Genomic DNA, 27,027 nt, shown 5'->3' on the forward strand with positions numbered 1-27,027 from the left:
AATCACACCTCAAGGGCAAATACGTAACACAGTACACAACACATAGTACAATAGTTTGCTATTTTATGTTTAGGGAAGAGAATGTAATAAAATGTTATTTTTTTTTCATGCCAAGCTATGGTTTTCAGTTATTCGTGATTTTAGGAAGTCATTCTTAGTTTTGCAGCTTTCACAGGATCTTTCAGCTGGCCAGACCGGGCCTTCCTCCTCCATACTAGTCCAGCTGGCTGAGGTTTATCTATATTGCTTTACACCGTATTCTAATATCTCAAATGTCAACGTGCAGCATAACACAACCACACACAGTATAGACAGAATATTTTATTGAACTCGCCAAAGCACATGTATGCAACATCGAGCGCTTATTTATAAAAACGGATGGGCAGAGTAGAATCGAATGCATTCTACAAACTCAAGCCTTGCGCAATATTAACGTAACTCTAACCACAGACCTTTTAACACAAATGTAAAAGATCACACATTTCCCAAAAATGCAAACATTTTACAAAAACGTAACCATCCCACGGTCTGGCAATGGTGAGTGCGGTGAGCTGGGTTCCATTTGTTTTCGGGGTTGAGAAAGTCTTCCCCACTTGCAAATATCAATCGACTTAGTTCAGAATAGCAATCTGATTCAAAAAGCAATTATTTTGTTACATGTAGCGAATGTAGATGTTGGGAGGGGCGTGCATGAAAATTCCTTGCATAAAACATATAATAGGTTCTTACACTGGAAAATGAATGCACATCGGGAGCAAACAAAACCATTGAATTTATGCTCATTCAACCTCTAACTAGTTTGGTAGAGCCAGACGAGTTGAAACAAGAGCAAGGAATACAGCCATCTCCAGTCCTGCACACCGCCACCTCCAAACAGGGACGCGTGTACTTGGAGGGTGACATGGGGAACCTTTCCCCATCGTGCCTCTCCCACCCCCCCATGTCGCCAGCACAGTTACAAGCTGTCCCACCGTCTCGTGGTGCCTCAGAGCTCGTGGTCACCACTAGCGGCGCGGGCCCGAGAGACTCGACTTCTGCTGCTTGCGCTCCTTCTGCCCGATGGTGCGGAAGACGCGCTTCTTCACCTCCTTGATCCTCTGCATCTTCGCCTCGTCCTCCTTCTGACGGCGTCGCTGGTACTCGCCGTGCTTCTGCAGCGCCTGCTCCTTCTGCTTGCGCACCTTCTGGTTCTTGATGGTGCCCAGCGACTGCAGGAGCTCGGCGATCTGCGGTCATCAATGCAGAGGTGGTGGGTCAATCGGGGTGGAAACTGTGGCGCCGTCAGCCCGGAACAAATAAGAGTGCGGGCCACGCGCACGCATACGAGTTGAGCAAAAGTGACTCGCACTCAACGACTTGCGCGAGGCTAGGGGCACCGAGGCCTCATGAGTGTTAAAACGTTTGCTGGAAAGAGGTCACATGACAGAACCGTGACGTTATGGATTACTAACAGCCGTTGAGTTAAACCACACAATTGCAGGTACCCAGAATGCATCCAAACAAAGGCATCTCGTAAATGGGCCAAAACTTCACCACACCCCTTCTTTTTTCATGGTTGCCGAACACAGGCCTAAAGGCCTACAAAAATTGCTAATGATGAGTGCAGAAAACAAGGCGTCGCACTTCTTGGATTGGCCTCGGTTACATGAAATTGGGAAAATATGACATTGGAGAGTTGCAGAGTGAAGCAGTGTGAAGAGAACACGAAGACAAATTTGCATCCAGTATCTTAGCTGAACAGTGTGGAAGTGGGGAAGTAGTCAATTTGGGACGAGTCATCCTTGGCAATAGCGTAGGGTTTCGGACGTTAATTTGATGAAAACGACTGTGGTAGCAGCGATGAGAGAGAGACAAGGAGGTGACAGAACGACAGTGCGAGAGTGACTGCAGTGAATCCGTGAGTGCAGAAGCAAGCAAGCAAGCAAACATCATAGCAATGGATTCCATCCGAAGGGGCAGCGGACTCCGTTAGACAAGGCGCACGCACCTTGCGCTCCATAGGCTCCCGGACGACAGCAGGACGCACGCGGTCGCGTGGGACACGGCTCGCGGCTTCCGTCAACTTGGGCTTGGACTTGAAGGGCAGCGCTTTCTGCAGCTCGCGAGGGATTACCAGCGGGTTGAACACCCGCGGCTTCCTCTCAATGGGCTGCACGCAGGGAATGCATGGGCGCACGCACACACGGGCGATGAGAAAAACAGGTTAGCATCCACACAAAGCATTGGGGACAAGTACTATAAGCTAACGCCGACGCTGTTATCTATGGATGGAAATCCAACCCAGGTAAGCCAGGGTGTGATAGTGGAGTGGAATGAACCACAGTGCTAACTGAAAACCACATGCAATTCGCACAAAGGTAACTATCTCCATGGAGTCTAACTACACTGTTAGGACAATAACTGTTGGTCAGCACCTATTTGGACCATGGTCGTCTCTCCAGTGTTGATGTCTGGCACACACACAAACTGCACAAGGCACTTATTTAATGGTAGGTAATCGAACCCCCTTGGCCGGGTTTGTAGTGCACTGTGTTAACGACTGCAACCAATAGAGCTGCACCACAACAACAACAACATGCGTGCAAGCACACGCATTCATAGAGGGAGGGGGGGGTTGGGGGACAACCTTGTAGATTGAGTCCTGGTTGTGCACCAGCGGCACACCCAGGTCCTTGCGCAGCTGCCCCAGGGTGCGCATGCCCGTCCAGGAGGCGCGCTCCTCCGTGGGCTTCAGCAGCGTCGTCACGGGGTTGTAGAGCTTGGGCACCTCCACAGGGCACCACGTGCGCACAAACACGATGTCTGCGAACGCACACATGTAAGTTTCGATTTAAAGCTTTCGTGACCGCAGGGATTCATCTTCTTGGTTCTTTCGGTAAAGTCACGTAGAATGGAAATAATACAAATAATACAAATAAAACATAATAAATATTTTTTTATGTTTTATTTGCATTATACAAATAAAACATAATAAATATTTTATTATGTTTTATTTGCATTATTTTATTATTTCCATTCTACGTGACTTTTCCGAAAGAACCAAGAAGATGCACACATGCAAGTATGTGTGGTGAAATTATTTCGCAGCATACGTAGCCAACATTTACAAAAACTGCCGCTTTCCCTGTGAAAAAACTAAACCTGTGGGCATTACCTATGCTCATTGTGTTTGATAATATAAAATAAACGTTTTGGGATCGCCGATCGATCGTGTTCCCATGAGCAGTTCATCACGGGCTGCGCCAAATCTGCAGTGGCCATGAAATGAGGGTGTGGGGGGGGGGGAGAGACAGGAAGAAGTACGCGTACCGCTCATGAGCAGGCGGTCCTCAAACGTGGCGCGGAAGGCTCCCTCGGGCGACTTGATGGCCTTCTTGATCTGCCCGCGGACTCCGCTCACGGTGCGCAGCGACGCTCCCTCAAAGCGCGCCACCTCCAGTGCCGAGCTGAACATGTCCTGTACTCGTACATACGCACACGCCGACAAAGACGAACACCACCCACATCGCCATGCAGTTAGGACAAATGCGTCTGTGTATGCTGGCATGGCACGCAATAGGGCAGTGTGGCCAGAACCCAGCCGCCATCATCCTCCGAGCATCGATGGTTGCACGCCTTGCCATGTACTCGTTTAAAATCGAGTCGACTTAGAGCAATCCTGGGACAAGTTCAGATAATCGTCAGTGATGTTGAAAGAGAGCATGAATCAAACTCAGGTCGCCAGGTTCATATTACAAGCGTGGTAACCACGACGCTACCGCCCCCCCAGGCACACTTTCACAATTATCACAGCAGTCGTGTGCAAAGTTTCCGAGACCATGACACTTGTAAGCACCAATGTTTATCACAGACAGCAACCCAGCGCTCTAAAGTAAGGACCACAGAAAAGTGCTGGCTCATTGCCTTGACAAGAACATTATTTACACGGCGCACCTATACACAGTGCGAGTAATTAACGTAATTTGACGGTTACCATGCCAGTCATACCTTAATGAAAGTTGTATTCTTGTAGATCTTGAAGGGGCATCCCGTGAGCTTCAACTTCTTCACGATCTTCACAGACTTGTCCAGGTCAAGCACGGAGCCCGTCGCCGCAATCCGGAAGTCCGGCTGAGAAGATCCGCAGTACAGAAAAAAACAAACGTGCAGACTCGGTCAACCCCATCGGAATGTTCCCCTCTCTCCACCCAACTCGGTTTTCCTCCATTCATCTGGATATGGTTTTAGTAAATGTAAACGATACTTACAGAGGAACCAGCCACCGACTGCACAGCCAGGAATCCGGATCCCTGCGTCGTGATAGGTCCTGGCAAAGGAACAAAAAAATACTAAGTACATACGAGTGTTGCGTGTGCTATATAATCTGTTCCTCTTCATGTCATGTGCCAGCAACCAATGTCCTAAGTCAAGGACCTCACATGGAGTGGCTTCAATCATCACATTTTCTTCCTCAGCCTCCAGCACCACCATATCTCCTGTACCTCGTTCAAGTGCAGGATTAAGACCTCCCTTTTCTCCCCTGCCTCTGACCGTCTCTTCTAAAGGACGTATCTTCAACTTGTACTTTCTATAACCATCCTCTTCTATCTTTGCCCACGTCGACCTCCCCCGACGCCCTATTTTTGAATGTGTCTTAAGATTCAGCCACATTACACACTTTCTTGGTTCTTTCGGTAAAGTCACGTAGAAGGGAAGTAATAAAATAATAAAAATAAAACATAATAAAATAAAATAATTCTCACGACGTTTCGGCTACAACGCAAGCAGCCGTCTTCAGGTGAAGAATGAGACACTGCCAAGCTAGCAGCTTATATATAAGCTGCGTTGGAGGTGGAAGAAGAGCGCCTTAACAAAAGAATGTGCATATGAAGAGGAATTTAGCATATTCATGGAAAATGCGTAGGAGGTGGGCGGGGGGGTTTCAAAGTCATATTATGCCCATGCATTATGCAGGATCAGCAGCACCAAGGGGGGGGGGTGCAGGGATTAGCAGTAACAAAGGAAAGGAATGTTAATGATATGTAGCTGCAGTTACTCAACAACCACGTAGAAAACTAAAGTATAAACTACATAAAAAACTAAAGTATAAATTGCATAGCACCATCAGTATACTTACTATACTCTACAATAAGCTGAGTTACTAACAGCAAGTAATACATTACAATTCTACGTCGTAAAAATTTATATAATATGCTTCCATCTAAACTATATTCTATTGCATCACACGAGCATATACCGTACTATATACTGCCAACATTAAATTATATACTGTATTGCTGTAAACCAACCTATACCTTATACATTTAATATAACACTATGTATTATTCTACCCACCCTAATGTGTGTCGAAATTTAACATTACACACTGTTCTGTACTAATCGTGAACACATCAAATTATACTCAAGCATTCAAAGCACATGCATACACACGGCAAGAATCTCCTCCGCAGCTGCTGAGACTGGTTATTTGCAATGAGTACAAATGTCAATGCTGTCATCATCATCAAGTATGGCAGTACAATGTCGCATATCTGACTTTCTGAGGACTGTGTATAGGTGAATTTGTGAAAAGTTTGAAACACAAATAGCTTCCCGGACAAAAATAAAACGTAAAGGCCATTAAACGTGCCGAAAATGCTTCGCCGTGCATTATAAACAAATTATGTACTACAGATTTAAGAATAAACAAATGCGTGGTGACAAGGTCGGATTTGTGAACACCAATATAAAACGAGTGACACCGTGTAGAAGTACCGCACTGGGTTTCTGACGGGTAAACCGATCGCGGCGGATGCAGGACAGTCAGATATGCGACATTGTACTGTCACACTCACGACGTACGAAGTTGTGCGCCTTTTGGCGTCATCTGGTTCAACCCATGTGAGACTAGGCTCTAAGGAAAGCTGTCTCGGGTGTGGACCAATCAACTTCAAGGACAGTGCATATATTATCAGAGTTATGTTTTTTGTTTGCATTATGGCTGCAGGTATTGTGGTCTATGCAAACATGACTCCTTGTAAAAAAAGGTGTCAGTTTTGTTGCCAGATAAGGGTAAAAAACCAAATATCAAAAAACCGCTCGTTCGGTGGGTGGCAGAACACTCGCAGCTTGACCAGCGGCAGATTCCCCCCCCCCCCCCCCCCGTATGTCCACTCACCCCAGATGGCCGCGTGGCAGTGCATGTGCTGCGGCGTGTACTTGAGCAGGCGGTGCCGGCCATTGTGGTCCTCGATGTAGTACATGGGCACCGTCTGGAATCGCCGCCAGCCAAGCGAGAACACGAGCGGGTCGCGCGTCTTCAGGATGCGCTTGTGCCAGCGGTGCTTCTTCACCCTCATCTGCGGCACACGGATCAACGCGGGCGTCGTCTTAACGTGAACGCAGAGCAAAGTCGTATTTCATGTAGGCGCGCGTATATATTTTGTAAGTTGAGTCCTTTATCCATCCATTGCTGGATGAAGAACTCGCCATGTCTTTCAGTCATGTTTGGAGTTGTTTGACCATACTTTGCGGTGTAAACAGCGGTTAAAATGGATAAGCCGACTGTTTCCTTCATAGATCCATCTTTGTATAAAATATCTTACGTATAAAAGTAATTTTTTGTCTGTGTCCATCTGTCTGCCTGTGTACGTAACTAGCGACGGATTTAACTCGCAAACTGTGGGGTTTACGGTGTTAAAAAATACCCAGATACCACACAATAAGACCGGGGGTGAGCCAGCGCTATTCGTATTTCACATCCGTCAAGTAGTTAAATTAATAATTTTGTACTATTTATTATATTACTATGCTTAGCAAGTGCCAAAGCACGCATCTGCGCATGCGCGAAACGTAAAACGGACGGGGGGATGCTGGGGGGGGGGGGAGCAGCCCAACCCCAGCCTGCAAAGGTGCCACATCGGCCGGCTAGCCAATCAAGGTGAGGCCGGGGGCTCTGCACGGGACTAGGCCTCACCACTACACTCTGTGAAGTTAGTACTATTATAGAGTCGATATATACTATTATTGAGTCAGTAGATACTAATGTAAAGTCGGCAGATACTACTGCAAGAGTCGGTAAATGCTACTGTAGAGTCAGTAGATACTGCTATAGAGTAAGCAGATACTGCTATAGTCAGCTGATGCTATAGTCAGCAAATACTGATATATAGTAGTTACGACTAGAGTCAGTAGATACTACTATATACTCCGTAGATACTACTATATACTCCGTAGATACTACGACAGTCAGTATATACTGCTGTAGAGTTGGTAGATATACGACAGTCAGTATATAGTGTTGCGATGTGATATTTTACATCGTGATATTTTATTACTTTTTATTCACTTTAGTTTCATTTTAATTATTATTTTATTATTTTTCTATCTACGTGACTTTACCGAAAGAACTATAGAATAAGAATTCCTGCAGTCACGAAAGTTTGAAGTCAAAATTTAACAGCTCTGATGTTAACCATGTAAAATTCATGACAATAGGTTTTCCCCTTTTTTCTGGCAACAAAACAGGTGTTAAGTTGTTTAACACCAAACTGAAACCTTTTACAAGGAATCATGTCTGCACTGATAATATATGCATTGTCCTTGAAACTGATTGGTCCACACCAAAGACAGCTTTCTTTTGAGCCTCGTCTCAAACGGTGTTGGACCAGAGGACGCCAAAAGGCGTACAGCTCAAAGTCAATGCACTATCAGAGTAATGAGAGCTCGGGGTGAGCAGCTACATCATGGGACCTCCTTTGCCAGGACCAAAATATGAAAATAGGTTTTTTCCCATTTTTTCTGGCAACAAAACAGGTGCTAAGTTGTTAAACACGAAACTGAAACCTTTTACAAGGAATCATGTCTGCATTAACCACAATACTTGTGGTTGGAATGTAGAATTGGTAAATAACATATTTGTTTAGAACTTTAAAAAATATACAAATAAAAGAAATGTAATATTAAAATTAGAGGATTTGCATTTGCGTCATTGTTTTGGTTACCCCCCCCCCCAAAAAAGATATCTATATTAAAAGCAAACAAGATAACAGCAAAAGGAAACATCCTGTACAAATACCTAACCAGAGAGCAAACAGATAAGCGACTACCATATCTACATTGAATGAGTAATGGGACTGAAGCAATATTCTTGAATGTTAAAAAAGTTCAGCTCTTGACAGAGATGTTTTAATGTCTGGATGTCTGGGTTTCAAAACCATGGCATTAGGAGCCATTGAAGAAGCTTGGTTTTAATTTGCTGTGCAAAGTGCCAGTGTGACCAGGTTTGAGTACTCTTGTCACCCCAGAAATTGAGCTCCACATACCGACTGAACTCTGCTTCATAGAACCCAATTACGATGCTCCAGTGCTCACCAATTCACTCTAATCACTCAGTTGCCGGCTGCTTCATGATTTATAGGACTTTGGGGCTGATGCGCAGCAACTGCGATAAAAAAAAAATCACTCATAATTATTTTTTTACCCTTTTTATCTGGCAACAAAACTGACACCTTTTTTACAAAGAGTCATATGTTTGCATAGACCACAATACCTGCAGTCGTAATGCCAACAAAAAACACAACTCTGATCACTGTCCTTGAAGTTGATTGGTCTACACCCGAGACAGCTTTCCTTAGAGCCTAGTCTCACATGGTGTTGGACCAGATGACGCCAAAAGGCGCACAACTTAAAGACAATGCACCATCAGAGTATGAGAGCTCGGGGTAAGCATTTACACCATTGGAACCTCATTTGCCAGAAGAAAAAATATGATAATTGTTTTTTTACCCTTTTATCTGGCAACAAAACTGACACCTTTTTTGATATAATCCAAAATAACTGATGTCAGCATTAACCCCGAGACTGTGGCACTTTGAAGGATATTTAGCCAATCACGTGGTGTTTCAAAATCAACCAAATCTGTTCTAATTTTAACAAACCTCATTGCACGTGTCCCTGGCTTTGTACGGGAGTAGATGCATTACAAAAAAATGGCGCACAAAGCAAAACCGCACGAGACAGCTGAATGCCAAGCGGCACACACAATACACACACAATGTTGTCCCACGTCTTACCGCTTTGCCACGTTGGAATTTAAATCGCAAACATAATTTTGGGTAGAAATAGGTTAGACACATACACGCGAAATCGCATAAAGCGAGAAAAACCTGCATATGAAACAAAACGCCGCACACCAAGCTACAATGATTAACCGCCGTGGTCCCATGGCTATTAGGATCAACATTTACCACAGGTTCAAATATCACCGACCTGCCATCAACTTTGATCGTAGAGAGATAATGAACCAGAACACCGACGCAATCACATTTTGTTTACCTGCACGAAGCCGACATTTCCTTCACCGGCGCCAAGGCCGCCAAGGACGATGGGATATCTGGAGTCCAGGTTTGCGATGAACTCACAGGGCATGCTGGAAACCTCAACGCGGAGGTACATGCCGGGGCGGAATCCCTCGTAGAGCACACGTGCCTCCTCGCTCACGTCCTCAAATTCCGCCCTGTTCAGCTGCCGACCGACACAGCAAGCAGTTGTTGAAGATCAGTGTCCTCAAAGTCTACTCGACATTCCTCTCCCATCATTTACCCCACAGTTGGGGGAACCCTTCCCGTACGAGGGGCCGAATCGGCCTTTGGAATATTACTGCTGTGCGAGCCCCATGTGAACGCACGCCCAAATCGCTTCCGTCAAGGCACGAGGCCACCTGCATAATGGAATTAACCGAGTGCACTTCAACAAGAACAGTGTATTCATAATCAACGATTTTTGGGTTTAGATCGCGTTTATTTATAAATGTGTCGTAACCCTCCACCACCCGACACGGCCAATCAGTAAAAAATGTGTCACGTTGACAAAGACAAATAGTTCACTGCTTTAGCCCACCGGTGTGTTGAAGCAACAACATTCACAATTTGAGTACGACGTTTCGCTGGTAATTACAACCAGCATCATCGGGCAATTCGCCTTAGTGATCAAAACATCAGGCTGTTTCTAAGTAGTAGAGGCCTCATGAGGGTGCAGGCTGGACTAGAAAGGTTCCCCAGCCTTGATTAAAGGCCAACTGGGAGTTGAACCCGGGTTAATGACATTACAACAGTGTGTATGTTAACCATACAAGACAGCCAAATGGGGACCACGATACTGTTCTGATAAGACCTATTGAGGATGAAACCGGTCCACATCTGTCGAAAACTGCATTATTGCTTAAGTCAATTGGTCACAGATGCTCAAATTAATTTTTGTTATGGTGAACTAAGAGAAGAGGCCTACAATGCACGTTTTCACAATGATGATGGTTGTTGCATATGTACAAAGGCACAGTGCTTTTTACACATTTTTGCATGTTGTTTGAAACTCGGGGCTGTAAGGTGGCCAGAATAAGGCAGTACGTTGATGTATTTAAATCCATGTGGCACAGCTTTTTATCTGCCCCTCACACGCAATCAGTAATGGAATTGGCCCACCACTCCCAATGCAGATGCATACACGTATATTGAACTTCTTTCGCACCGTACATAGCCAAATGCGCTAATCGGAGATCCCTCCTGACAAAGAATTGCGGGGGAAACACGGCGATGTTTACCCAAATAAAGAACACCATACTTCATTTGCACCGCCCACGAGCGACGGGCCCCCCCTCACCTGTGCCTGCTTGTCCATTTCCGCCTTCAGGTCGTCGAAGTACGTCTCTCCGCCCTCGTCGTACTGCGAGTCAAACATCTCCTTCAGCTTGCGCTTCTGCTCCAAACGCTTCCCCCGCAGGTCACTCTCCTCCCCTCCCCCCCTTCCTGCTGCCCCTTCTCCTTGCCCTCGCCGTCATCATCGTTGGCGCCGTCATCTCCGTCGTCCGAGCTGCCAGCCTCGGCTCCCTCCTGTCTCACAGAACCCATGGAAAGTTGACGAATTGTCACCATCGTCCAATTATGTAATGCCGCACGCGCCTCCCGTGCAATATGTATCAATGCGCCCCACCATTAACTATACGCTCGCCTAGATACAGTAGAACGCTGGCAAAAAATCCCTTGGATTTTTACGTTTGACTTCGTTTGGAGATTTACCCAAAACTAGCATGAGTGTCATCGGCAAAGATATTTAATTCTGAGTGATTTCAGTTGAGTCCAACATTCTTTAAATCTAAGAACAGAACTGGACCTGCACATCTCCTCGATTAATGGAAAATGAAAGACGAGTCGGTGCCATTGTGGCCATGCAAACCAAACTACGGCCTACATAGCAAACCACTGTAGCTTGCGCTCCCTTCAACTGAGAAATAGCACAACTGCATGAACTCTCTAAATCCCTCTCATGGCTGGCAGAGCTTGACATTAGCATTCAGTTCCGAACATGTTGCCAAGTGCAAAAATAAAATCGAATATCCTTGCGGCCATGTATCCTTGCTGTACATGTTACAGGCTCGTCCACGACCTAATACACATTTGATGTCTTATGACGTAAAAGGTTTCAATAATAAGTCACCCTTTTTGAGCAAAATACACATTATGGTCTGTACGGGTATTCCAGATCCAACCAACCAGGGCTGCTTCCTCAGGGCTAATAAATGACGAGGTGATCCCCAAAACCCAATATATACGAAGTTCCAGCCCGAACAAGAAAATAGTCCAGATTTAAGAAACCCTTTACAGTTTTAAACATTTGAGATAGGCTTCCATTATAATATATCAAAAAAACAGTGGATGTTATTTCATGGTGCGTATACTTTCAGGGGAAGAAAAACGATCTCAGAACCTCTCACAAAGAGGTCTTTTTTGACGAAAATGCAGTGAAAATATTTATAAAAGTCGTCAATCGTATATATTTGTTTATTATTCCCGAAACTGAACAAGAAACCCCAGTTAACTAGTGTCTGTTAGTGCCACAAGAACAATAATTTAATTAAAGACAACGCATAATAAATACAACTAAATAAACAGCAAATTACTTCTTCTTGGTTGTTTCGGTAAAGTCACGTAGAAGGGAAATAATAAAATAATATAAATAAAACATTATAAAATACAATTCTCACGACGTTTCGGCCACAACGCAAGCAGCCGTCCTCAGGTGAAGACGCTGTCTTCCCGACAGACCTGTTCTTCACCTGAGGACGGCTGCTTGCGTTGTGGCCGAAACTTCGTGAGAATTGTATTTTATTGTGTTTTATTTTTATTATTTTATTATTTCCCTTCTATGTGACTTTACCGAAAAAACCAAGAAGATGAATCCCTACAGTCACGAAAGCTTTAAATCGAAACAAATTACTTACAGCGCCGGCTGAATCTTTCTTCCCATGAATAATCGTTCCAGCTTCAAGGTCCTCAAAGTCACCATAAAGGGCATCTTCAAAACAAAACAGAGAGTTAAAGTTGGCTCAAGTTGATGAAGCACATACAAAAAAACATTACCTTTCCCCGTGGAATTGCACCAACAACTTGTAAAGTAGTGCGGTAAACACAACACCATCATCAGCCGTGATTCAATCCACTGCTGGATGAAGGCCTCTCTCTCCAAGCGGCTGCCATCTCGCAACAAAAATCAACAGACCACCTCTGCACGAGCCGAGATCGCCACTCCCACATCTCACCACTCCCACATCTCCACGGTGGCCGTCCTCTCGCACGCCAAGCGTGGATCAGGCACGAGAGGTTTGCCGCGGGTGCCCCTTACCGTCTTGGTCCAGAAGCGTTTTCGCGTCCTTGTGAGCCTCCCACTTTCCCGTGACGAAGCAGTCCTTGATGCTCTCCACCATCTGGGGCGAGGGGACACGCACGCAGGGTGCGGGTTCGCGGTCACAACGTGGAGCGAGCGTGCCGTGCCTTCGCGCCTATTAACATCTCTGGTCCTACCTATGCTTCAACAATAAACATGAAACGCAATAATAATTCAGATTTAAAAGTCATCCTCAAACAATGGATCTCGGAGAGGGCCGTGCAAATAAAAGAAAATGAGAAGTTTACCTGGGGAAAAAAAAAACATAGAGACCAGATAGAGAACGAGAGGGAGGAGGTGGATTTAAACAGGTGGTGAGGGTCTTTCAGCCAGAGATTTAAAAGTCTGGATCCATTGACTGCGATGGAGACAACTCTGCTTGCACCTGACCTTACTACTGTGGAGGCATTTCTACTGATGGGCATGTAAGAAACGATGCGTCGATTTACGGATGAAATATTTTTGTCTTCTACTATAATTCTGCTATTGGGGGATGTCACGAGGCAAAGCATGCACTTGTAAATCTCGCAGAGCAATGCTTTCTCCCCGTGTGCTGTAGAGAATGACCTGCAGAAGCAAATTCCTCACAACCTCTTCCGAGATGCCTTCAAATAATGATTTATACCCACGCACTGGGGAGTGAAATACAAAACTCGAATGTGATGCCGTTTTGAAAAGTTATTGCCGAATGGGCTGAGTCCACCAACTCACTTTGATTTGAGAACTTGGTATAATCACAGGCGACTGAATGGATTTGAACCCAGGGGGGCTCAGCGCTCTGCCCACCTCCATCAAGCCCTCGGTGCCGAATTGTTACCATGCCTCATTACCACTAATAAACACACACCTGGACTTACCACCGACCATGGGTCTTGGCCTCACCAACGAAATAATCACCTGATCTTACAATCGAACACAGCACAGACCTGAGTGTCGAGGCACATCTGGCCGTCCCCTACACGGGCATACACATAAGCTAAAACCAAACCATTATAATACATTTGATCGATTTGTTACTCTGTACGTTCGGTACATTCCAGCTCGTTGCAGGGCACACAAGGTGCCGCACCCAGCCTGAACACACTGACCCCGCCCATATTGGACATCCGCGACAGAGCTTCATAGCTCATCGGATTCCACCTCCTGCAGTCTAAATAAAGATTCTGATTCTTTCTAGATTTGAAGCTTTCATGACTGCAAGGATTCATACCTTTAGGTTTTTTCGGTAAAGTCACGTAGGTAAAAAATAATAGAAATAAAATAATAAATGAAAATAAATCAATTAAATCACGACATTTCGGAGGCAACACAAGTCTCCGTCTTCAGGCGGGACCGTTTTTTACCTACGTGACTTTACCGAAAAAACTAAGAATTCTGATTCTTACTCTGGAGCCGACACCTGGCCGCACACGTAACTCCTGTTGCCCCCCCCCACCCCGCCCCCCCCCCTCACCTCGTCGAGATCCCAGTCCTGCAGGTTCTCCGGCGGGTACCGCGTCGAGTCGATGTCGTCGAGCCGCCCTCGTGCCGTGCGCTCGGTGCGATCCGCCACGCTCACGCGGAACAGCCCTCCCAGCTCCCCCCCGCCGGACTCCCCGTCACCGTCCTCCTCTCCCTCCTCCGCCTCTACTTCTACCTCATCATTCGTCAGTGCGGAGGGCAAACACGGCACTGATGTCACCGCCGGATATAGCCATCGTCGCACACCATCGTGGCCAGGCGGCGCCAAACAAAACAACAAGAGCGGCCATTTATTTTTGAAATCGGTAAAAAAAAACTCAATATTTCACGAACCGCAACGCACGTGAATACGAGACGGTGGTGCTCAAATAAATAACGTCACGAAACAGTTCTTAATGAATTTTGATTGAAAGCTTTCGTGACTGCAGGGATTCATATTCTTGGTTCTTTCGGTAAAGTCACGTAGAAGGGAAATAATAAAATAATATAAATATAAAACAATTAAAAATAAACAGTTCTTAATGAATCGCACGCCACTACAGAGCCGCAGGTTGCCGAACCCCTGCCAATGGTAAACTCGACTTCAATAATCAGGGGTCGGCTACCAAGGATTTTTTTTCAAATTTCAACAACCGCAATGCAGTCATTAAAGAGCCACCACATGTTAGCCGTGGCCAGGAATCGAACCCGATTAATTTAGATCATCAAAATAATCAGGCCCGGAGTTACATAAATGATGCTCATAAGCAGCACGGGCGTTATCGTCATCATAGCTCGTCCTTCTATAGCACCACTTGTAATCAGAATAATATTGTTAATCACAACCGCAACCATCCACATGGAAGTTGTCACTGTCGTTCATCAAATCAGCGTCAATGCCAGATTTTGGCACGGCTGTCATTGTGACCACTGGACAAGAAATTATCCCCCCCGCCAAATGAATCAATTGTTAGAATTCTGGGCTACGACTCCATCCAACAATCGATTCCTTTTGTTCTCGCCTTGACCATCTCATTTATATTTTCCTTTTTATTTTTGCCCAGTTTGTAGGTTGCATTTGTTTTATTAACCTAATTGTAATAGTAACATATATTAAAAATTCACATCCTTCAATAACATTCATGTTGAATGAAGAGTCATTGCCCAAAGTGTCACCAATCATTTATTCCTTTCAAGGAAGCACAAATGTATTAATGTTTCAAGTTATTTTTGTTAATTGATCATGTGCACCCTCTGCCAATGTAACAACACCGAATAATGTGCATAGAAGAAGTTAATTTACAGCGCTGATGTAAATTCTTTGCAAGATGAAGGGCAGTTTTGGGGGTTTTTTTTTTTACCATTCCTGGCTGTAAGGGTGGTTTGCCCATGAGCAATTCAGACATCATCAGTCACCAACATTGTCCAGAGCCAGGAGGCGGGTCGCACAGTTCACACCGCAGTGCGCTAACCATTGCACCACCGCTCCGCCGAGCGGTAGGATAACACTTACATATACTTTGCTCAAGCGATAAATAGGTTGATTTCCACACGTGTGATGCAACTCATCCACCGCGATCTTAAGAATCACTTTTAATCTGCGGCTTGACCATCGTGACTGTCCATGGCAACAACAGCCGACATCCCTGCCGCCCCCCCCCCCGCTCACCGTTTAAACAGTCCAGCGAACTCCAGTCGTCTTCACAGCAGCGGATTTTGGCTAGCTATCAAACAAAGACGGTCACCGCATCATGCACTTTCAGATGCGCTTCTGCAGGCCATCTGGAATGCTCTTCCGTCCGATATTAGGAAACCACACTTTTAAATCTCAACTGAAAATAATTTCTTTGTAACTGCATTTTGTGTTGTTTCTTGTCCTCCCCCCTGCACCTCCGATTTAGCACGGTTGGCTACGTACGGTGCGAAAGAAGTTTAACATACAGTCCTATACATACCGTTCCCGTAGACGAGTTTCTGCAGATTCCCTGTTGCCCTGCGCCGCCGCACAAATGCCTCAGCAGCCTTCTTCACCAGGTCCTGCTTCCACATGACAGCGCCTGCGCAAACACAAAGCATGCGGCAACGGTAACCTGTTTGCTTCGATAGATTCTATCCCAATCGTGCCATCAGTGTAACACAAGATGAAGCAACTATTTTAATCTCTCAAGGGCAGCGCAAACCTGTAAGAGAATGGCCCATGGAAGCGGATATCATAGAACTACCACTGAGATACCTTCAAGTGGCCTCTGGCCCACAGAGCAGAGGGAAAATCTTCAAATCAAGATTAAAAACTTTCCCGCCCACCCTGCACATGAGAGTATTGTTCGTTGCACGAATCGCTGGCTATCATCACGACCGTCGTGTGTGTGCGAACACACATACCTTCCGTTTCCCTGTCCGCGTCCTCAGTTTCCACAAACATATCCTCGCTTTTCAACATCTTCTCGACGGCATTGTCATCACTGTCCTCATCACTGCCATCATCATCATCTTCTTCATCACCCTCATCATCGCCACCGCTACTGCTATGGTCGCGTGAAGCGTTGCCCGAGTCCATGGGAGCTCTTTTTGAGTTCTTTTCCCGCTTACTCTTGGCAATAATCTTTGTTGCTTCATCATCATCGTCATCATCTTCGTCGTCATCGCCTTCATCACCGCTGCTTTCATTACCATCTCGGTCTTCAATGGAGTCTCCCAACCCTTCAGAAACATCTCCATTCGATTTTTCTTGGCATTCAAAATCGGAGGCTTCACCTCCTGACTTATCCTCATCACTTTCCTCGTCGCTCTCATCTTCGTTATCGATATCATCATCACTGCTACCATCTTCATTGACAGCCTCATCATCATCATCGTCATCGTCGTCGTCACCATCTCTATCGAGGGAAGGCTGCCCTTGCTCCTCGTTCTTCTTGATGCTCACCACCCTTGGCTCCTCTTCAACGTCGTCGTCTGTGGAAGCCGCCATCTCCTCCTTTGTCAAGACGGAACTTTTCCTCGGCCTTTTCTCCGGACTCAACATGGGCCCTACACGGCCAAGGGGCTTTTTCTTTGGACTTTTCAAATATTCCTCTTTCTCATCTTCATCATCGTCACCATCATCGTCTCCATCATCGTCATCATCATCTCCCGAGTCCTCCTTTTCATCCTCTTCTCCTTCACTGTCATGTTCTTCGCTGTCATCATCATCATCACCATCATCTTGAGCGCCAGCGTCACCACTTTGAGAACTGAACACAGCCCGGCGTCTCACCCGACCCGTGCTAGGATCCGTCACGCGCTCTTCCACGGGGGGATCCGTCACGCGCTCTTCCATGGGGGAATCCGACCTGCAGCATGGTTACAATTGTTATTGAGTCTTTAACAGCAGAGATCTAGTTTGTCAACACATAAACCTCAAGACAAGCGCGATGGCTAGAAACACGCGAGCACATTGCACAATCAAAAACAAAACCTCAACACCAACGCCATTTCATAAATGGCTGGCTACGTAACCTTATCAGACGATTCTTAATGCTATACGCGCTAGACAAATCACGAGAGATTTATTTAGTAGGATGTAATGATTGAATTGTCACAAATTCGGGGTCACAATTCGATTCGTGAATTGTTTCTCCGTTGCCCTTGTGGCACATGTCACATCTATTTTGGTTCATGCGGTTCCATGCACAAATCACAATCGACGACTATGAACTGGGAATACTAGATTTGTATTAAAATTATTAAATACACGTTTTATAAGATTGTTTGTTGTATCGTTCATATTTAGTTCTGCCAAATGTGTCGATAATGTTAACATTGTAAATTTTGCTATATGCAGTCATGTTTTTAATTTAGATTGTGCCTGAATCAATCACAATTTCATGGTCAGTAGAAATAAAAAAAAATTCCATGTTCCTATGGTGGGTCGTTTTAAAAACCGATATGAACATTTTTTTGTATTTCTCACCGTGAAGACCGCACAATTCTCACTACCAATGGAGTAACACTACTTTACACACACAAAGACCAAAGACAGATCCCCCAAATAGCATGAACTGACTCATGTGGCAAGTGCTGTTAGCGAGAGCACCTATGAAGGCCTGAACATCGGACAAGAGGGTGGTGGACAGCACCACACCCGGTCCGGTCCCCCTTTTGTCTCACGAGTGGCCAAGTTTAGACACCACTCCAAGTACTCACAAGTCTATCTAGGGCAGGCCCAGGAACAGATCGTCACTGGTGTTGGCCGTGACCACGAACCGAACTCGGGTCACGGGGTTCATACCACCGCTCCCCACAGGCATGTACAGTTCCATCCAGTGCCAACATGCAGTGTTCTTATGGTTCACTGCACCACAGCTGCCATTTCTATCATCTTCATTGCATAGAATACATCTTCTTGGTTCTTTCGGTAAAGTCACGTAGACGGAAAATAATAAAAATAAAACATAATAAAATAATTCTCACGACGTTTCGGCCACAACGCAAGCAGCCGTCCTCAGGTGAAGAACAGGTCTGTCGGAAAGACAGCGTCCGAATGACGCTGTCTTTATTTTATTATGTTTAATTTTTATTATTTTATTCTTTCCCTTCTACGTGACTTTACCGAAAGAACCAAGAAGATAAATCCCTGCAGTCACGAAAGCTTTAAATTGAAAAATGCATAGAATACGTTAATTAATCGGCTCCACCCAGTTCATCAGGACGAGCGCTACTCACGGTGGCTCCTCTGCGTCCGGCTCCTCCTCCACGTCAAGCGACTGCATCGGCTCCGAGCGGCTGAAGAGCGCCATGCGGCTGGCTGCCATCTTGACGTCCAGCGTGGACTGGTTCGCAATGAGCGTCTGCACGAGCTCCTGGGTAGGCCCCTGCGTCTCCTCCAGCTCCTCCTGCAACGGGCGGCGGCGGCGGTGAGAGAGCGCACAAGGCAAGGGAAATTAGGTGACGGGAAAAACGGAAGGGACGGAGGTACAAGGGACGGCCGGGTGTCAGGGAAAGGAGGCCACAGTGAAAGAGAGTTAGGAATTGGGGAGCAGCAGAAAAAGGGGGCGTGAAAGTGAAGGAGGGGTCGTGAAAATGGGTGGCAGTGACACAAAAAAGAGAGCAAGGTGAATTAAATGGTTATAGCCATAAAGTACATGACAAAATCAGAGGCTTCCTCTTACTACTATGCCTATGGTCTCATCTTAGCCAGTGAGTTAAAGATCATCCTTTGAATCCTTTACCCAAAGGATCAATATTGATAGGTAATACCTAAAATGTTTCAATGTAATTACAATAGAATCCTGAATGCTCTCATGTGAATAAGCACTCAATAAGGAATTGGTCAAATATCCCAAGCTGTAAACTCGTGATAATTTATCTTGTTGGGAAAGCAGGCGAAATTTAAAATAAAACTGTTACGTAGCACAACACGGAAAAAAAAAAAAACACGAAATTTTCTGAACAAGAATCTACAAAAGTGACTGCAGGTCCGCAAAGCTCCCACCGGACATATTGTTCTAGACGCGTCCGCACACCCGCGTGTCTGCGTGCGTGTCTGCGTGCGTGCGTACCTGCCCGTGCTTGTGCGAGTGGCTGCCGCCGAGGTCGATGTAGACGGCGTCTTTGTCGTAGACGATGCCTCCGACCCCGGAGAAGGGCGCGTAGATGAGGCGGTCGCGGTGGTCAAGCGTGCGCTTGGTGCGGCGCTCGGGAAGGGGACACGGGTCCGGGAGGAAGCTCACATCGCGCAGGAAGAAGTCGCCTGCGCCTGTGTGCGTGTGCGTGCGTGGAGGGTGGTAGTGTAGCGGTTAACGCACTTGCACAACAAACCTGGCGACCCGAGTTCGATTCTCACTCACGGTCAACACCAGTGACGATTATCCAAACCGGTATTGGGCCTCCAAGTTCGACTGAGCCAAAAATGAGTACCTGGTGCAGTGTGTAAACATCACCACTTGGAAGACAAAGGTGGCCGAGCGTATTGACCACCCACCCCATTTGTGTGCCGTGCCGGCCTTCATAGGTACTCGCTAACGGCACTTTCCCCACCAGTCTGTTAAGGCTATATGGGGGATATTTGTCCGTCTTTGTGCATATACATCAGCGAGCGCCTATCACATGTTTTATTTTACCAGGTAAGGTCCACTGAGCTATTTAGCTCTTTTTCAGAATCGACCTTGGCCACAGATGATAGCTCAATGAAGTGGTTTATCACATGGAAAAGTATAGCAGCAGCCAAATACTCTGCATGTATGTTGATTATAAATGTGGAGTGAAAAACCAGAGTACCTAGAGAAAAGTCCACACGACCACTGGGAAAGCATGCAAAATTCAAATAAACGGGCATTAGGGTTGAGATCGAACCCACAACCTCCTGCATACCAGGCGAGGTAGTAAACATCTCGCCACTGCGGTGCCCCACGGTGGCCCTCAATGTGCCCGCACGGCACGCAGAGAGGGGCGGCACCAGCGTAAACGCGCGCACGGGCGCCCGCCTTCGCCCAACACTCATCGGTCAGATACTCGCTCGATGCCACTACTGGAGTGGGCAACCGGTATGGGGACTGTCGGGAAATCACCTGGGATGTGCACCTGCGAGCGGCTCTTGAGGTGAGTCCCGTGCAGGTACCCGTAGAGCGACACCAGGCGGTCGCACTTGGGGTTCAACCGGACCTCCTCCGGGTTCGTCAGGTCCTCAATTCTGATGGGACGCAAGCGCACACGCGCACTTAGTAGGTTTGCGGAGAAACGTTACTGCGACTGATAAATATTACTTGGACATTTACAAACACCTGCTTGTTTTCTCAGAACAAACTCAGTGCTCACTATTCTTTTGGTATACCTACTATAATCACCCAGGAATGTCTGTGCTTAATGCTCGTGACGTCACTCCACATCGAACAGCCTCCCTCATTAATAATCATGAGCAGGTGACGTCCTCCAAATGGACACCCCCCCCCCCCCATTATTATTACCTACTATAATGAGCCAAGAATGTCTGTGTGCAACACTCGTGACGTCACTCCACGTCGACCAGCCCCCCTCATTAATAATCATGAACAGGTTAAGTCCTCCACATGGACCGCCCCCTTCATTAATAATCATGAGCGAGTGACGTCACTCCATATGGAGCACCCTCCCCACTCATTAATAATCATGAGTAGGTGGCGTCAGTCCAGGACGAACAGCCTCCCTCATTAATAATGTTTACAAGGTGACGTTCTCCAAATGGACACCCCTCCCCCCATTCATAATAATTAGCGGGTGACGTCACTCCACATGGGGGGCCGAGGCACCTCCTCCCCCCTCTTCGGCGTCAACTCACAACCCTCACTACAAAGGCAGAACCCTCACGTCACGCGATCCCGTAAACGCTGTTGAGACATCAAAGTAAAAAGGACGTCATGATGAACAAGGGATTATAACCTTTAAATGAAATAGGTCTGTGTCACCGCGCCCTTACAAATTGCACACGCATTGATGCAATGAATATCACGTCGCAGTCTGCTTTTCGCTTGCAAATTTCAGATTTACTGCAATACACCCGTCCTTGGACGGGCAAAAGGCTAGTAATATAATACTTGTATATATAATAACAGCACACAGCTATTTTTTAGCTTGTGTGAAAAACCTTGTCAAGTTACAGAATTACTATCACTTAACCTATCATGTGGGTGTTCATGTAGGTGTGTGTATACATCTGCGTCATATATGTATGCGGCGAGTGGTGGCGTAGTGGTTAAGAGCTCGGCGCTTCAAACCATGCGATCTGGGTTCGATTTGTGGCCAGATCGACTCCAACGAGCACTTGGTGGGGTGTGAAAACATTGCCACTGAAGAAACAAAAGGCGGTGAGGCATGGTACTGGAAACCCAACCCATCGTGCCATGCCGGCCTTCATTAGGTGCTCACTAACAGAACTTAGCCCAAAATTCTGCTTTGGTTACAAAGGGGGATCTTGTGTTATTCGTGTATACATGCATCCGTGTACGCATACATGTGTGTGCATGCGTTACATGTGTGTGACCGCGCGCGTGCGCGTTTGTGTGTGCCTACCTGTCGGCGAGCATGTAGGGGTGCGTCGTCTGCCAGGTGAGGGGCCGAAACTTCATGACAGAGATGAAGCGGCCGAGGTTGTGAATCTCCTGCTTCTGGTACTCTCCGTTTACCATGCCCGACAGGTAAAACAGCTTGGCCCCCTGTAGGTTTTAGCGAAACACAACAAACACAATAAGATGATCGTAATACACCGCAGGAGCAAGTGCTATTTAGACAGTGCCTAGGGAAAGTACGGTACACACAAAAGGATGTGGTCCTTCCCTCGCAACTCCGAATAGCACGGTTAGCTACGTACTGCGCGAAATAAGTTCAACATGCATACATACAATTGGATGGGGATGGTTGTTGACAGTTAAACATCTGGCTACATTTGTCTCCCCAGTGCTGCTATCTTATTAACCCAGCACCTGGTAGATCTCGGTCCAGAAGCGGTGCTTCAGCTTCTTCTTGGTCTTCTGCAACTGCTTGGAGTTGCGGAAGGCGTCCAGGTGCGTGAGCACGCCCATGAGGCGCGGGAAGCCGTGCACCTGGCAGATGTTGAGGAACTCAAACGTCTCCATCTCGAAGCCAAAGCTCGCGTCGATTAGAAGCAGAACCTTGAGAGAAAATTAACGACAACCACACATCAGCGATATATGTCACGAATGTGACACTTTAATATGAAGGACATGTGACCAGGATGAATGACCGGCTGCAAATTATAGTGATAGAGAGATTACTCAAAGGTTGCAAGGGAAAGAGGAAAACCATTATCTCACCATAAAAAAAAAATCTAACTTGTAATAGATAGAAGCGATCTCAGTTGATGGATGCAACAATGGACAGCAAGTAGTGCAGAGACCATTGCTATGAGATATAATTTAATGAAAACAAAAAATAATGCACCAATAGCGAAAGAGGCCAAGGGATTCAAAGAATGCGGCAGAGCCAAGGAGGGGTGTTGGCGGGTGTCAAGGTAGGGCACGGAGTACGAGGCAGAGAGGATGGCGTTTGTGATGACTGTAATGTCGGGAAAAATTGGGCACTCACCAGGTCAGCCACTTTCGCAATGTCGATCATGGAATTGATGTCATTGCCACATTCCATGATTGTCAACCGCCGTTTCTTGCCTGTTCAGGGACATTCACATTGTTTAATCACTCATCCATGCACCAATATTATTAACTCCTTTTATTCATATCCACGTTGGAAAAAATGTACATGTCGTGTATATTGTAATCTTCCCAGTTAAATTTCAATTGTGTTATTAGCATAATTTCATGAAATTACATTTTCCATTTGTAACTTTACAAGAATGCATTAGCTCATAAATCCATCCCAGTCTTATTTATCCGAAGGCACTGCACATACCCTGCTATAGTAGAGTTCACAACATGATAAACCAACAGATAGCTTACGTCTCAAAAGTTACGTGTCGAATTAAATAAAACAATTTAAAAACGTGTTTTTGTGTGCGCGGTCATTGGCCGATTGGGCTGAGACCATCAACTCAGTCCACTTGAGGACCCGGTTTAATCACAGGATCATAGCAGAGGCGGTTCATTGCTCCAACATGGTGGTATTATGTATCTATTCGCCTTCCGAGCCTCCTGACCACCTCCAGATTGCACTGTCCTTATCTACTCACAAGACGCATACATTTCCAAGATGGTATACATTTCCACATGATAAGCTACTTTGTTGAGCTATCATTTGTCATGCAGGTCACTTCCGAAAAAAAAAAAGTTTTATTGGTATATATATATTTTTAAGCGATTTTTTTATTTTCCTATACTTTGCACTGCTATCGTGTTTTTTATTGTTTGTTGTTCTAAAGTTCTCACCTACCCCTACTGGACATCTGCGAAAAAGAGCTCTATAGCTCATCGACTTCCTCCAGTATAAATAAATATTCTGATTCTGCATTAAGGCATGCCGGGCCAGGGTGCAATCTCACCAGACACAATGGTGATGGGTCCCTTGGGCTCGCTGAGCTTCTGCCGCGTGAAGTTGCGCACGAGGCAGCTCACCAGCGTGCTCTTGCCCACTTTCGGGGGCCCTACAACGGCCACAAGTATAGGCGGAGGCTCGAGGGGCGTGCGATCCTACCAGGGGAATGTGGTGTTTGCGTGCCTTCAGGTCCTGAGTCCTAAGTGAAGCCACAGCAGCAAGAGATTAATATAAATATGCGTGAATGCATTATAATGCAACAGTTGGCTACATATGGCGCGAAAGAAGTTCAACATAAAATAACATTTAAAATTCCATACAGTTGCATGTGACATGTGTTTAACCATAATTTGGTACTAAATTCAAATGTTTCAACAATGAGATCCAAGTATGCAGTCAATGTAAGTCTTCAGTCTTCTTTCATATAAAAATAATTCACTACTATAGCAGCCCACCTGTTACTTGTTTTTGTGTCACCTTAAACATTACTACAGTCATCTGGGTTGAACGAATATCATTAATTCGAATCCAGATTTAATGACTATCTTAATGCCAAAAAGGCCCTGTTAAGGGCCAGAAACTGATCACGCCAAGTCATTTTTAGTTTACCAACTAAATATTGATGGGACTGTTAAGCCCTAAATGTGACTTCCTGGCTGGAAACTGGAGACCAAATAATATTTACCTTGTCGCCTTTCAGGAGACCACCAATGTGAATATTCCATACAAATGACAAAACCATAAAAACATTTAAAGAATTCTAACTATCAAGACTTCTCTTGGATGTACCACCGCATCTATATACCAATAATTACAGGTCTTCCATATGACCAGAAAACACGAGTTTATTAACAACTGTACATCATTTGGCACACTAGTCTCATGCTGTTCTATGACATACATCTCTCTTCTGCCAGGTATTACTTCCACAGTGACCGTACTTTTGTGGGTGATGTTGACGGTAGCGCTAGAGATAACAACGCACAAACCATACGTTAACGCACAAACCATATGTTAACGCACAAAGCCATACGTTAACGCACAAACCATACGTTAACGCGCGCACCTGTGGAACTGCTTGGCCATGCGCACGGCCGACTGAAAGGCGAACGCCTTGGGGTTACGTCGCCGTGCGTCCTCCACATTCTCCGGCGCAGACTTCGCTCGTTCCGCCTTCTTCCTCTGGGCTCCACGGGTCCACTCCCCCTCGTCTGCTCCATGCTGCTGGCCATCATCGTCGAGACCGAGCTGCTGAAACTTGCGCTTCCTCTTCTTGTCAAACTTAGGGCCGCTCTGCCGCTTGCGGTGCAGCTTCTTATTATCCTCCTTTTCCATGCTGCTCTGCTTTGTGGCCTTTTCTATCTTCATATTAAAACACACACAAAACAATAAAAGCACTCGTTACACCTTTATGCAACAATGACCTCATGACTTATAATCACAAATCCATATACAGTATTGGGGTACAATGGTGTGTCAGTGGTTCGCTTACTCTGATATGCACCGAGCAACCCGAGTTTTATTCCAGGTTACGGCAAATGAGATGTGAACCGGTTCCGGATCCCTTTCACCAATCCGCACTGACCGACGTGAAGTACAGTATAGTCAAACAACCCCCATGACAGATAAGGTATTTATCCATAAGTGGATTGACAAAGGACAATTAATTATAATGTACTGTATGTACATTTATATTTTATGCAGTGGGGGGATGAGCCCAATTTCACTCCTCCCACACTAATCCACTAAATAAATCCAAATGAAAACTCGATGTCAGCTCAATATAAAAGTACGGTGTAAACGAATTACACTTCATGAACACGGATTTACTCACACCACACATTAAGCTTGTTTTATAATAGATATTAGGATTAAATGTTTAACACCGGTAAATCACACCCACGTATGCATTTAGAAAGTCCACGCAGATGAGTTGCCAACCGGCTTGTTGTACTGCAGCCAATTAGAACATGAAGTGCACACACCTGAAGTCTGCTTATCCCCCCGCCCTCGAATCACCGTTCTCCAGGCGTGCGCTGAACAACTAATCAGCAATGCTCTTAACATTTGTGTTATTCAAAGAGCATGGACATGGTCGATCAACCCTTTGAGGGTTCGTAACAGAGGTTTTAGTTTTTTTGGGTTAGATCGCGTAAGTATAAATGTGTCATCATGGGATCTCCTTTGCCAGTACCAAAATATACTAATAGGGTTTTTCCCCTTTTTTTTGTCAGTTTTGTTGCCAGAAAAAAGGGGAAAAACCCTGTTAGTATAAATGTGTCGTTAATCAAAATTAGTTAAGCCCAATGGCCATATGAATGAGTGTTAATATGTGCATAGTAAAAGGCGATGAATTGACGTTATGGGCGGGCCGAAACGCGTTTTTCATCACGGAAATATTTCTCAATGCAAGCAGGAGGGACACGAGTTCTTCATTTAACATCTCCTGCACGATACCCATGCCACAGCCTGCGAACCCCCTCTTGAAAGTCGTTCGCGTCTCGCCAGGGTGGCGCGCCCAGCGTTTAAGAGCCTTTGCATTCGACTCGTTAACAAAGTAAACTCAAACGTACACACGCCAACTTAAATTCACTGCGCGATTACAAACGCGAATTACCACACATTCATTTGAGCGCACACTTCACAGGCCGCACACCGCCTTCACAGGCCCGGCCAGCACTCACCGACGGCGAGTTCAACCCCCCCGCGTGAGAGGAGGCAGGACACCGGCTGTCTCGTTACTGCGCGACACCGCGCGGAGTCAACGCGGCCACGAGTAGCGCGAAATCGAGAATTCCCACCCGGCAGAATCAAGCGCACGTGGGTGCAGACATGAGCGCCGCCATGTTCGTGGAGACGCGGTGCGTTGTGGGAAGAGCTCACGTGACCTCCGAGGAGGGGGGGGTGGGGACTACGGAAGCCGAGTAGGTCAGG

At 46.0% G+C, this 27,027-nt stretch overlaps 1 protein-coding gene across 1 annotated transcript; it reads right to left on the reverse strand.

The window, feature by feature from the left end:
* Nucleotides 1–308: 308 nt before the first annotated feature.
* Nucleotides 309–26,968, reverse strand: BMS1 (BMS1 ribosome biogenesis factor). The gene is given in 25 exon segments (XM_061550652.1): nucleotides 309–1,226; nucleotides 1,988–2,149; nucleotides 2,627–2,802; nucleotides 3,310–3,457; nucleotides 3,988–4,110; nucleotides 4,248–4,306; nucleotides 6,158–6,338; nucleotides 9,316–9,504; nucleotides 10,639–10,776; nucleotides 10,779–10,868; nucleotides 12,257–12,330; nucleotides 12,658–12,739; nucleotides 14,153–14,331; nucleotides 16,095–16,196; nucleotides 16,522–17,468; nucleotides 18,841–19,010; nucleotides 19,677–19,873; nucleotides 20,685–20,806; nucleotides 22,162–22,304; nucleotides 22,572–22,760; nucleotides 23,194–23,273; nucleotides 24,101–24,248; nucleotides 24,250–24,292; nucleotides 25,160–25,455; nucleotides 26,778–26,968. Coding segments are annotated over 24 exon segments (4,233 nt in total). The 5' UTR covers nucleotides 25,429–25,455; nucleotides 26,778–26,968; the 3' UTR covers nucleotides 309–1,004.
* Nucleotides 26,969–27,027: the final 59 nt, after the last annotated feature.

This window comes from Lethenteron reissneri, chromosome 12 (genome assembly GCF_015708825.2).
Source record: "Lethenteron reissneri isolate LAM-NWPU_2019-01 chromosome 12, ASM1570882v1, whole genome shotgun sequence".
Taxonomy (NCBI): domain Eukaryota; kingdom Metazoa; phylum Chordata; class Hyperoartia; order Petromyzontiformes; family Petromyzontidae; genus Lethenteron; species Lethenteron reissneri.